Source organism: Nannobrachium achirus (assembly GCF_963921795.1).
Source record: "Nannobrachium achirus genome assembly, chromosome: 2".
NCBI lineage: Eukaryota > Metazoa > Chordata > Actinopteri > Myctophiformes > Myctophidae > Nannobrachium > Nannobrachium achirus.
This window is the reverse complement of record NC_137811.1, coordinates 33843489-33855296: the sequence shown is the minus strand read 5'-3', so window position 1 is coordinate 33855296 and position 11808 is coordinate 33843489. Positions and strand designations below refer to the sequence as shown.

Genomic DNA, 11808 nt, shown 5'->3' with positions numbered 1-11808 from the left:
TTATTTGCGGCGCTACAGTACCATGACCAGTGGTTCCCTTGTGGTGCTTCCAGATGTTCCTTTCAGCTGCTGCAGTTCAGCCTATTGTGCCGGGGGCTATTGTGCCGTCCTTTAGTGGCACGTCTTTAGAGCTGCCCGTAAGTCAATCTAGCGTGCTGGCCTTGATCATTATGTGTGTGTGTGTGTGTGTGTGTGTGTGTGTGTGTGTGTGTGTGTGTGTGTGTGTGTGTGTGTGTGTGTGTGTGTGTGTGTTGTGTGCGTGCGTGCGTGCGTGCGTGCGTGCGTGCGTGCGTGCATGCGTGCATGCGTGCGTGCGTTTTCAATGTACCGGTATGTATTTTTGTGTGAGGGGCTTTACTGTACACGTATGTTTGTTTGTTCGCGCATATGCACATGTGCATCATGTACTCTCTGTGTGTGTGTGTGTGCGTGTGTGTGTGTGTGTGTGTGTGTGTGTGTGTGTGTGTGTGTGTGGGTGTGGGTGTGGGTGTGGGTGTGGGTGAGTGCGTGCATGTGTGGTTGGAGGTTATGGATATACAAGGGAGGTGTCATTGGTCTATATTTACCACCTTAAGAACGAGACAGCATTGTTGTGCTGTCCACATTCTGGCACTGAAGGACACTTTGTGTCCAGGGTCACCACTGCTCTGCTCTCTGAGAGACGCACAGGGAGAGGCAGCTGTGAGATAGAGTAGGCAACAAGGTCAGGAAGAGAGGCAATACGTTGAGACAGGTTGGTAGAGAGACATAGAGAAAGAACAGACAGAGAGAGAGAGAGAGAGAGAGAGAGAGAGAGAGAGAAAGAGAGACAGACAGACAGACAGACAGACAGACAGACAGACAGACAGACAGACAGACAGACAGACAGACAGACAGACAGACAGACAGACAGACAGACAGACAGACAGACAGACAGACAGACAGACAGAAAGAAAGAAAGAAAGACAGATCATCCATCCTACAAATCCTTAGGTGCCTTCGTGGACAGACCATTTCTTCAAAGATGGACGTGAGTGGAATCTGTTAGTCTTGATCTACCGTCTATTCCTGGTGTAATCGTGGCTGTCTGCCTTCTGTCAATTAGGACAACTTACTAACACACTGCAGTGCTTGATAATGAAAGGTAATATAATAACACTAAGCCCAGAGGATTAGCCAATCACTCGCTAGCTATTCTTTTACACGTGACTTCACAGAGCCGCTAAATTATTTGCCCTCTCTTTTGTGTTATCGGGGGCTTTTTCTGTCTGTTGATTCTCTTGAGAGTCTATCCACTTGCTTCTCCAGCTAGTTGTACTTCTTAATGGTCTCGCCCTCTGATGGATGTATCTCTTAATTACTCTCCCGGGACAACACGAAGCGAGCTCCCGTCGTGTTCAGACAACGCTTCCTCCTTTCAACGAATGGAATGACATAATTTCCTGCACGTTCCTTTGTGTGTTTGTTGTCTGCTGGTTGGATGCAGAGGTCCTTTAGTATTTACTGTAGAAGAGACCCACCTGCAGAGACCAATCAGTTGTAATATGCCTTCTAAGCAAAGACGGAAAAGTAGAACGGGGAACTAGAAAGGCCCAACACGCTAGAATATTAGCATGTTAATTATTGGTTTTCTGGCATAATGTACGGCAGACGAGTGGAAGCAACACATTATAGTTGTTTATGATGCTAACGCAGGTGGTTACTGGTGGGAGCGAGTGAACGCTCAACCGCGACCCGATTCTGTTGGTTGCATTCAACTCCCCAGAGCGGCCTGATGATTAATGGTGGTAGGGTGCAGGCAGCGCAGCACGGCACACCCAAACTGGTGAATTATTACTGGCTCAACAGCCTACAAAAAGGCTGATTCATTTACGTAAGTCTTGGAGCTCACCTTCCTCCACAGCCACACCTGTCTAGGGTGAAATCTTGTTATTTCTACGTGTCATTACTTCGACTACGGGAGTCGCAAGGTTAGCTACTCATCAGCGTCAGGGTTACTGAGGTTAGGGTTTGGGTTAGGTTTAGGCATAGATGTTAGGCATAGAACATTCACTAGCGTCGGCAGGTTAGCTACTCACCAGCGTCGGCAGGTTAACATTTCTCCAGGTTAACATTCACCCGCATTGAAATACTGGGACGTAGAAATTTTTTTATGTTGAAATATCGACACGCTCCCCCCAATGACAAGAGCACACTGTGACTCGAAGAGGTGTATTTCAAAATTAAATACCAATCGTATGAGACACTCAAATGTGTGTATTTAATTCAACACGTCATGTATCACACTCAAAGTAATGGATCATCTTAAGCATTCGGTAAAAATAGTCATGTTTTTTAAACAGTGAACATCAGACAGCATATTTTTCCAAGTACATACAGCATAAAGCAATTTTGCAATCAAACCCTGCCTTTTGCTGTGTGGCGTTCCCATGCTAGAGGACAGGTTGACATGGGGTCTCATGTAAGAATCGCTGGAAATCTTAATTGTAGCAGGAGGTGATTCAGAGCCGCTATATTATTAATGGTGTCCCTAAATGGACTTCAGACGCTTCTCCCCAGATGCTTCCAGATGTGGGACGATTGGTGCCCCTTTAACTATAACTAATCTATCAGCCAGCTAAATGGTCCCATTAACATTTTGCATACACTTAGCACACCCATTCTGCTCGTTTACTATTCCCATCGGATAGAAGTCTGGGCGACTCATTAGCAATTCTATACCACAGCAATAAGTGGTGCCCACGGTCATTCGTTTACCACCTGGACTGCACTTAATACTGGGCGTGCAAAGCCGTCTGCTGAATACTGAAAATAAAGTAGCTGCACTCTCCGGGCTCTTCAGTTTGATGCAGTCATTCATTTATTGCAGTACGGTCATGTTTAGTAACTGAGCGTACAACTATAATGTGCTCCTGCGAGTGTCGTTGAATGCTACCACTGTGATCCCCAGCCCATATCTGCACTCAGGGGTGTCGCACCAAATTTCTGGGCACTAGGTACAAGGATTCACCGCAGGCCCCCCATCAATGTTCTTCATAGGTGGAGGGGCTTCAACCCATTCAGACTGGGAACGCATTATTTTGTGCTTCAACTATTGAAAAATAGCAGATATACAAGCTCACAGCACTGCGAGCTAGATCTGCTTTTTTTGAAAAGTCGTGAAAATTTGTGCAAGTCTTGAATATTTCAATTCCTTTTTTCTTTTTTTTTTAAATCTATGTTTCTATGTCAGTGGTGCTCAAACTTTTTCATGTGAAGGACCCCCAAAATGATATGTATTTGGCCACGGACCCCCATCTCACAATATTTAGTTCCAGGGACCCCCTAGAATCAAAATTTGAGTTACAAATGTTCGCTTAAGATTTGCACACATTTTCACGACTTTTCAAAAATAGCAGATCTACAAGCTCGAGCTGTGAGCTTGTATATCTGCTATTTTTCAATAGCTAAAGTATAAAATAATTAAGGCCCCTCCACCTTGGGCCCTCGTAACTCAGTCCCACTTTTCCCCCTCTTGTGACGCCCCTGTTAGCTGCACTGCCTTTAGCGTTTTACTCATCCAGTGTGGCCATCACAACGTCCACCATGCATGCCAGGACAGCTGTTCCTTCCTCCCTCTCGTCCGGCCCCCCGTCTTCCCCCTCCTCCGGACTGCTCCATCCTCACGGGAAGATATCCCTCCCACCCGCAGGTGCCAGTCGGAGGGGTCACCATGGAGACCAGGACAGCGATGCGACGGGAGCAGGAGGAGCAGACGTCCCAGATGTCTCACAGCATGGAGCTGTCCTCCCAAATCAAGAAGAAGACCTTCACTTCCAGGTACAAAGAGCACCACGCAACATCAAGCACTTGCAATGCAGGGGTGTCGCACCAAATTCCGGGCCCTGGGTACAAGGATTCACTCACATTTTGTCCTTTGACTATTGAAAAATAGCAGATCTACAAGCTTGAAGATCTGCTATTTTTTTTAAATCGTGAAAAAGTCTTTGAACACCTATGTTTCTATGTCAGTGGTGCTCAAACCTTTTCATGTGAAGGACCCCCAAAATGATATGCATTTGGCCACGGACCCCCATCTCAAAACATTTAGTTCCAGGACTTCCAGGTTCAGCTCTTTTTAAAGGTGCTGTAAGCCTGTAAGTGATATGTTTTGATTTAAAAAAATGGTTTTGTTTTGATAAAAATCTAAAGCTCTATGTTCTGATAGTAATCTGTCGCGGTGTGAGGTAGCTGATGGTGGACCCAAATGCAGAATAAAAAGTCTGACTGAGGGTCAAGTGCACAACAATTTAATGACCAAAACTAGGAACACGACAAGCTTGGAATATAAACTGGAAGAATACAACACACAACACTGTAACATACAACATCTAAGAACTGGCAGGAAACACAATAAGGAACTGAGGGTTTATATTATGAAACACAGGTGAACACAACTGACAATCAATACAGGGATAGGCTATAGGGGACTAACAAGACACAGGTGGAGATAACTAATACTCACAAGGAGGTGAGGCACAACATAAGAGTAACCATGGAAAACAGAAAACTTGGACATAACTACAACAAGTTACACAGGAATAGAACACAACAGTTTATGACAGTAATCATTACCATAGAGTGTTTGGGTCTTCCCATCTCTCCTGCTCTTGAATAAACATATTTAAACACATTTTAGTTCATCCAGTTAGTAAAGAGAACCCATTAACCAGCACCAATTTTATATAGCAATTGTAGCAATTTATTTGTGCCAATGTCTTTGTTTCATCACTTCCTATTTAGAGTGTTTATCCTGTATCCTGTGTGAGTATCTTTCCCGATTTGATTAAATTGGTATGCTGACCTGAAAATGATGAGATGGGGATAGACCGCTAGCCTGTTACTATACAAACGATAGTGATAAGGCTATGGGAATACAGAGCTATTTAACACTTGAATAAAAAAAAGAAAATACAGTATCGCTTTATCGTTATGCTCTTACTTTCATACAGTTAGACAGAATTCACACCTGGGAGCTATACCCAGTACAAACACAGGTTAGGAAAAGCAGTAGTAGGGGATGTTAAGTGCATTGGTCAAGAGCACCTTGGTGGTCGTTGAGCAAAGGTAGAACATTACTCATTTTCATTCTCCGTCCCAGATATTCTCAGCTGATCTGGGAATTCAACCAAACGTGCCACTGTTCTGTTCCTCTAACCTTTGTTAAACTACCACTGCCCGGAAAGGCTCTAATAATTACTTAAGAGAATTATGGTCGGACCACTGGCTAAAACGGATATACTTCAGTATGTGTGGTTAAGATTTGAATATGCATTACACAGATATCTGTAGTGTTAATTTAAGTGTAAAAAATGTACCTGTGCTTTCAAAGCATAATAAAAATAAAGAAAACTATGTACTAATGTACATAAATACAGTAGATGCTACAACAAGCTAAACAATTGTTTATTAAAATACAACATGATTGTATACATGATGAAGTCATGAAATAAAATCATTTCTAAGTTCATTCTTCCACAGTGTAAGCGATAACAAATCGCTTCTATCTGTAAGTAGTATGAAGCAGCATGCCTGATGGGCTGTAGTCGTGATGGATTTATTTATTTTTTGGTTGATGGAATTTAAGGGCATTGTAAATAGAAACACGCAGCATGCTGCTCGACAAGATGATATCAGTTGAAAATATGTATGAATAAAAATAGCTTTTTTTCCTGAGCTCAATGAGCCGTCAAAGCTGTGGTGGGTAGGCCTACACCCTGGAACACTGGCGGTAGAACGAACACACGCACACGCACGCACGCACGCACGCACGCACGCACGCACGCACGCACGCACGCACGCAGGCACGCACGCACGCACGCACGCACGCACGCACGCACGCACGCACGCACGCACGCACGCACGCACGCACGCACGCACGCACGCACGCACGCACGCACGCACGCACGCACGCACGCACGCACGCACGCACGCACGCACGCACGCACGCACACACACACACACACACACACACACACACACACACACACACACACACACACACACACACACACACACACACACACACACACACACACAGTTTTAACAATTTATTTATGTCCACAGTTGGGAACGATGCAAATAGGGAATGCATGGCCCACCCGGTTATGCAATACCATTTATACCTGTTGTCAGAGTACCTGTTGTAACCATCTGTCTGTCTCTCTGTCTGTCTGTGTCCCTTTTTGTGCCCGCATATGGAGATCTCTAGATATCTGTCTGTTCATGTCCCTTTTTTGCCCATATATGGAGATTCCTGAATCCTGATGTTATCAGTATGCTTTAAACCAGGGGCAACTTTGATGATGGCGAGGGCCACTATATTTCCTCCTTCACTCCAGAGGGCCACATTGCATATTGCTATGTCCTACTTTGTCATTCTAGTATCTATCGCATATAATGGAAGCAAAAATAGCAGATCTACAAGCTCAAAACGCATCGCGCTGCGATGCGTCTTGAGCTTGTAGATCAGCTATTTTTGCTTCTTTTGAATTGGAATCCTGAATTATTTTTTGTTATTAATTGGAATCCTGAAATGTAACATTTTGATTTAATTTCAAACGCATTTTTAGTTATATACTCATGTTAACTTTATGAACCTAAATACATTTGACATAAAAAAATAATTTTTAATACTACTATCCTAGTCATTAAGCTACTAATATAGACTGACGGAATTAAAGCAGGTCATGTTTGGAATTGTAACAGCTGAAATCATTAATATATGCAGTATTCCTGTGTTAACCATTAAGTGAAGGTGGGGGCCGCATGTGGCCCCTGGGCCGCCAGTTGCCCATGTATGCACTATACTGTATTGGGCATATGGGGGGAGTGTCGTCTGTGGAGAATGTTATGGAGAATGTCTGAAGTGCAAACTGACTGTGAGAACCTCGCGTAGCCAGGCTTACTCATCTGCGAAAGAAAAGCCTAGGGCATAGGGGCCATATGAGGAAGAGAGTTAAGAAAGGTGGGACTTCCGCCTTGTGAATTTCCCCAGAAGTAGTTTTTTCACAGTGCGGTGTTCCTGCAAGCGTATTCCCAGCTGGAAAAAAACTGTTCTACTTCCTTCGGTTGCGCTCGCAATAAACAATATCCAAACAAAAGCACGCACACGCACACGCACACGCACACACAGGCACACACACACAGACACACACACACACACACACACACACACACACACACACACACACACACACACAGTTTAACAATGTATTTGTGTACACAGTCCACACATAGGCATACAGGGACAAAAATATTTTAAGTGCAGTAACTCAAACTCGTGGGTATGTCCTCATGATACAAGCCGCATGTCACTCCACGGCAGCTCCGCCATATACTGTATGGCAGCAGAGACAGCACAATACTTTACCAGCCTTTCTGCCTCGTCTTTGCGCATCCCAAGTTGTCCAAACCCTCCAACAACCCTTGGGTGTATGTCCTAGTATCCCCAGAGGAAACAAAGTTCTTAGTCTTGCACTGCTGCTTGGTGTTAAAGGGCTCCCTGTAGATGTTCTCATGGGCCTAGAAGTCCACCTATTGCTAATCCGACAGCAGACGGACATACCACTGGAAGGTGTCGTCTGTCGGTAGATTCCACTGGCGAATCTACCGATTCGATGGCTAGCCAGATTGGCCAAGAGGGAATCACCACTTGGCCAGGGGAGGTCTTGGGTTTATGAGCTTCAGGAAGTGCTACTTAAGTTGTCATGTCCTAACCGACACCAGAGTCTACGTTTCTCAGTGTAAGACTAGGGAGGGAGACATCCACCTCTCACCACCACTGAGCACATGTGACTAGTTATAGAATAGTGATAATGAATAGTAAGGTTGAGAAGCACTGCTGCTCTACCATACAGATTGGTTAAAATATCATCCCAGCTTTATAGAACTCATCACCTTTTTCCTTTGATGCCAACTAATGATCTCTTTACTATCTTTACAGTAACAGTCTACTGGAACTTTAGCAGAACAATAGAGAAGGAATGGAGGGGCAAGAAAGCACCGGACCCTAATGCCCTTAACCACTTTAAAATATATATATTTTCAAAAATATACTTTAAAACATTTGCTACTAATTGCAAAAAATAGCTGATCTTTTTTTTCCTCTCTCTGTGAAAATATGATTCCAACGTGCTGCACTTAGAGGTCATGTGTTGCTCTGTGAGTGCGTGAGAGGGCAGGTACTGTGAGACACCCATGGACGGTAGAGACTTCACATTTTACTCCATGTTAGGTTTAGGAAGCATCGCTTCTAATGAGGTAAAAAATTGCTTCATTTCTGTGAAACTTTCATCGCACTTTTCATAGCTGTGGCTTGGGCAAATAATCTCCCATAATCCTGCGCGGAAGACATTTACAGCTTGCTGATCATGCACTGTAAATGTTTTGTTATAATTTTTTTGTCTTTGGCCTTGAGGAAGTTTATAACATCCTCACTTCAACACACATGCTTGCGCGTGTGCGTGCTTGCATGTGCGTGCTTGCGCGTGCATGTTCTGTGCACATACAGTCAGCCGGTCTTACATTGCCAGGCCCCGAGCTTTGTGCTATTATTATTCACCAACCGCTGGACCCCCCAGTGTACAGTACGTGCAAGAGAACATCCGAGACACCCAAAAACACAGGCAGTGAGAAACAAAAACAGTGTGCATATGAGTGTGTAAACAGGAGAAAGCAGAAGTTGTTCTTTGAGTGCCGTGAAATAGGGAAATTCCCCAGCTTACAAACAAAAGAAAACGAGAAGTGGCATCAATTTGCATTGTTATTTGTAAGGTAGCATGTTGAAACGGTATGCCTGAGGATAGATGTTAGAGAGCAACAGCACCTGCTGTGCACACACACACACACACACACACACACACACACACACACACACACACACACACACACACACACACACACACACACACACACACACACACACACACACACACACACACACACACACACACGCATATCTGGGTGGAAATCAATTCCAGTCTACAGATGCTGCCTGGAAGTTTTCTAATTTATTATTCTGTAGTGTATGTCACAGTGTTTTTGAGATTCAGTAAGATTGAGAACAGGAGCGCTCGTTTTTGGGCACAAGGTGGAGCAAGCGGTGCCTCCTTCGGGGAACTAGGAATAATTTGACTGAGGTTAGGGTTAGGATTAGGGTTAGGTTTAGGCACAGTTTTACTGAGGTTAGGGTTAGGATTAGGGTTAGGTTTAGGCATAGTTTTACTGAGGTTAGGGTTAGGATTAGGGTTAGGTTTAGGCATAGTTTTACTGAGGTTAGGGTTTGGTTAGGTTAGGTTTAGGCATAGTAGCATTCACCAGGTTAGCATTCACCAGTGTGGGACTAATGGGAACAATGGAGGAACAATGAGACTTGGGACTAGCCTGGGGCCAGCCTATATACTAATGCAGCTAACTAGTAACTGCATCCCCTCCTTGTTTTAACCATAGGATTTAACATGTGTGGGGCCAATGCAGTCAAATGCTCTACCACTGAGACATGGGCTTCTTCCAAGGACTGCCCATAAGGTGAACTAAAACAAGCGCTCCTTTCCCAATCTTACTGTTTTTTCAAATATACTGTAACATATATACAGTCAGGTGAAAACTTATGTAGCAGCATGTGAAATACCAAAAGATTTAAAAATACCCTCCTCCGAATACAGCTATAATTAGTCTTCTTATAAGCCAATATAGTGCGTGAGTACAATAGTCTCTTGGGTAAAAGTGGCACGTCTCCTGTTACGATGAGATGCCTCCCAATTTTTATTGTCTCGGGTGACCTTGCCTCTGACAACAAATACCCCTTCGTCTGTTGGCACACATAGAAAAGCACAGCTCATGCTTTCACCCGTGTGAGTGTGTGTGTGTGTGTGTGTGTGTGTGCGTGCGTGCGTGCGTGCGTGCGTGCGTGCGTGCGTGTGCGCGTGCGTGCGTGTGTGTTTGGAGGTCAGATAGGCGGTTGTACAGAACCGCCAGAAAAGCCTCTGGCCGTGGCCCAAATGAGACAATTGATTGCCATGGCAACATTAGCCCAAGGTTGATTTGGCAAATTCCCCACACCTCGATTACTTGGTCCGTCTACTTTCCACTGTCAGTTGACATTCTCCAAACATTCTCCACAGACGTTTACCACTGCACAAGGACCTTACAAGCGCCAATCTCCCCCGATATCCTGATAACATCAGGAATCTCCAAATTTGGGCAAAAAGGGACAAGGACAGACAAATATAGAAATCTCCATATTTGGGCACAAAAGGGACACAGCCAGCCAGACAGACAGCCAGACAGACAGACAGACGGTTACAACAGGTACTCTGACAACGGGTATAACAAGGTGGGCCATGCGTTATTTGCATCGTTCCCAAAATTGCATCCTTCCCAAAATTGCATCGTTCCCAACTTGCATGGTTCCCGAGTAGATCGCTACCCAACAGGCACCTCTGTCTAGTTATTCAATTCATCAAGACATAAAGACATGCAATACAAGAAATTATCAATACTATAGGAGCAGTAAAAGTATATTTACAGAAAAACAGTGGGGGGCAGGGTGGGGTAATTTCTTTTGGCAAGACTTGTCTAGGCCCAGTTGGAAATTGCAGACAGGGTAGGGTGGGTGTCACACTTTTTGATGGCTAGTGTGGGGCTTTCCACATTTTGGTGGCATTATATATTAGTATAATTAATTCATCTCCATGTTTGTACAAAATCTGGGGGTATGAGATCGGTGGAGCTCCCTCTGGTGTTGTGCCTGTGGGCGTTTCTCACTCTTTTGAAGTAGTTTATGGCACTGAATGTCCTGATGATGCAGAAAACTGATCAGTGATACAATATCTCTGCAGACAATAGTGTGTGTATGTGCTGCATGCGTGTGTGTGTGTGTGTGTGTGTGTGTGTGTGTGTGTGTGTGTGTGTGTGTGTGTGTGTGTGTGTGTGTGTGTGTGTGTGTGTGTGTGTGCGCATGTGTTTGTGTTTGTGTTCAGTCACCAGTGAGGAAAAAGGGAACGTAACGGAGAGCAGAAGCTGCCAATGATAATGCTTATCAGATGAGTTTTCAGTTGAGAGAAAAACAGGTCGGCAGGCATTTATTTCAAGATGGCTGCAGCTTTTCCTGGTCCCTCCCTGTTGTGGGAGGAGCCTATGAAACCAGATAACCAGTCATGTCATAGTGCCATGTTTTTGGTAGAAAGTTCATGAGCGGTGTTAAATAATTTGCTCTTTTGACAAAATGAGCATAGCCTATAGGCTATTATAGCCATGTACTGTACAGTATGTGCTCAAACCACATCACTCTGTTGAAGGCCACGTGCAGCCGTGTTTTCCATTCATTCTGCATCTCGAATTCTTATCACTCCAGTCGCGCAGTGACAGAGTGACGACAGCCAAATCTCAACAAGCACCAAGTGCAGCATATTGCACAGATGAGCGCAATTTCCTGTGCCAGATCAAAGGACAAAGCTGGAGAGCATGTGTGACAAATTGAGCAGTGACAGACAGTGCTGCAAGTAAAGTATGTCCCTTCTGCCCTGTGGTAACCCACTGAACTATACATAAGCCTGTGGGCTCAGAGAGAGACACACACACACACACACACACACACACACACACACACACACACACACACACACACACACACACACACACACACACACACACACACACACACACACACACACACACACACACACACACACACACACACAGCATTACTGATGTGGCAAACAATGCTGACAGCATATTTCCAAGAGGGTCTGTCTGCCAACCATGGATCCTGGCATTATTATGTATCTC

The 11808-nt window shown here is 44.6% G+C and overlaps 1 protein-coding gene across 1 annotated transcript in view; it reads left to right on the top strand.

Moving 5' to 3' along the window:
- Nucleotides 1–3691: 3691 nt before the first annotated feature.
- myom3 (myomesin 3) overlaps nt 3692–11808 on the top strand; it is a gene marked incomplete at its 5' end in the record, with an annotated part of 95148 nt that continues 87031 nt past the window's right edge. Inside the window, 1 exon segment of the mRNA XM_080741357.1 lies at nt 3692–3798. Coding sequence (XP_080597483.1) covers nt 3692–3798 — 107 coding nt within the window.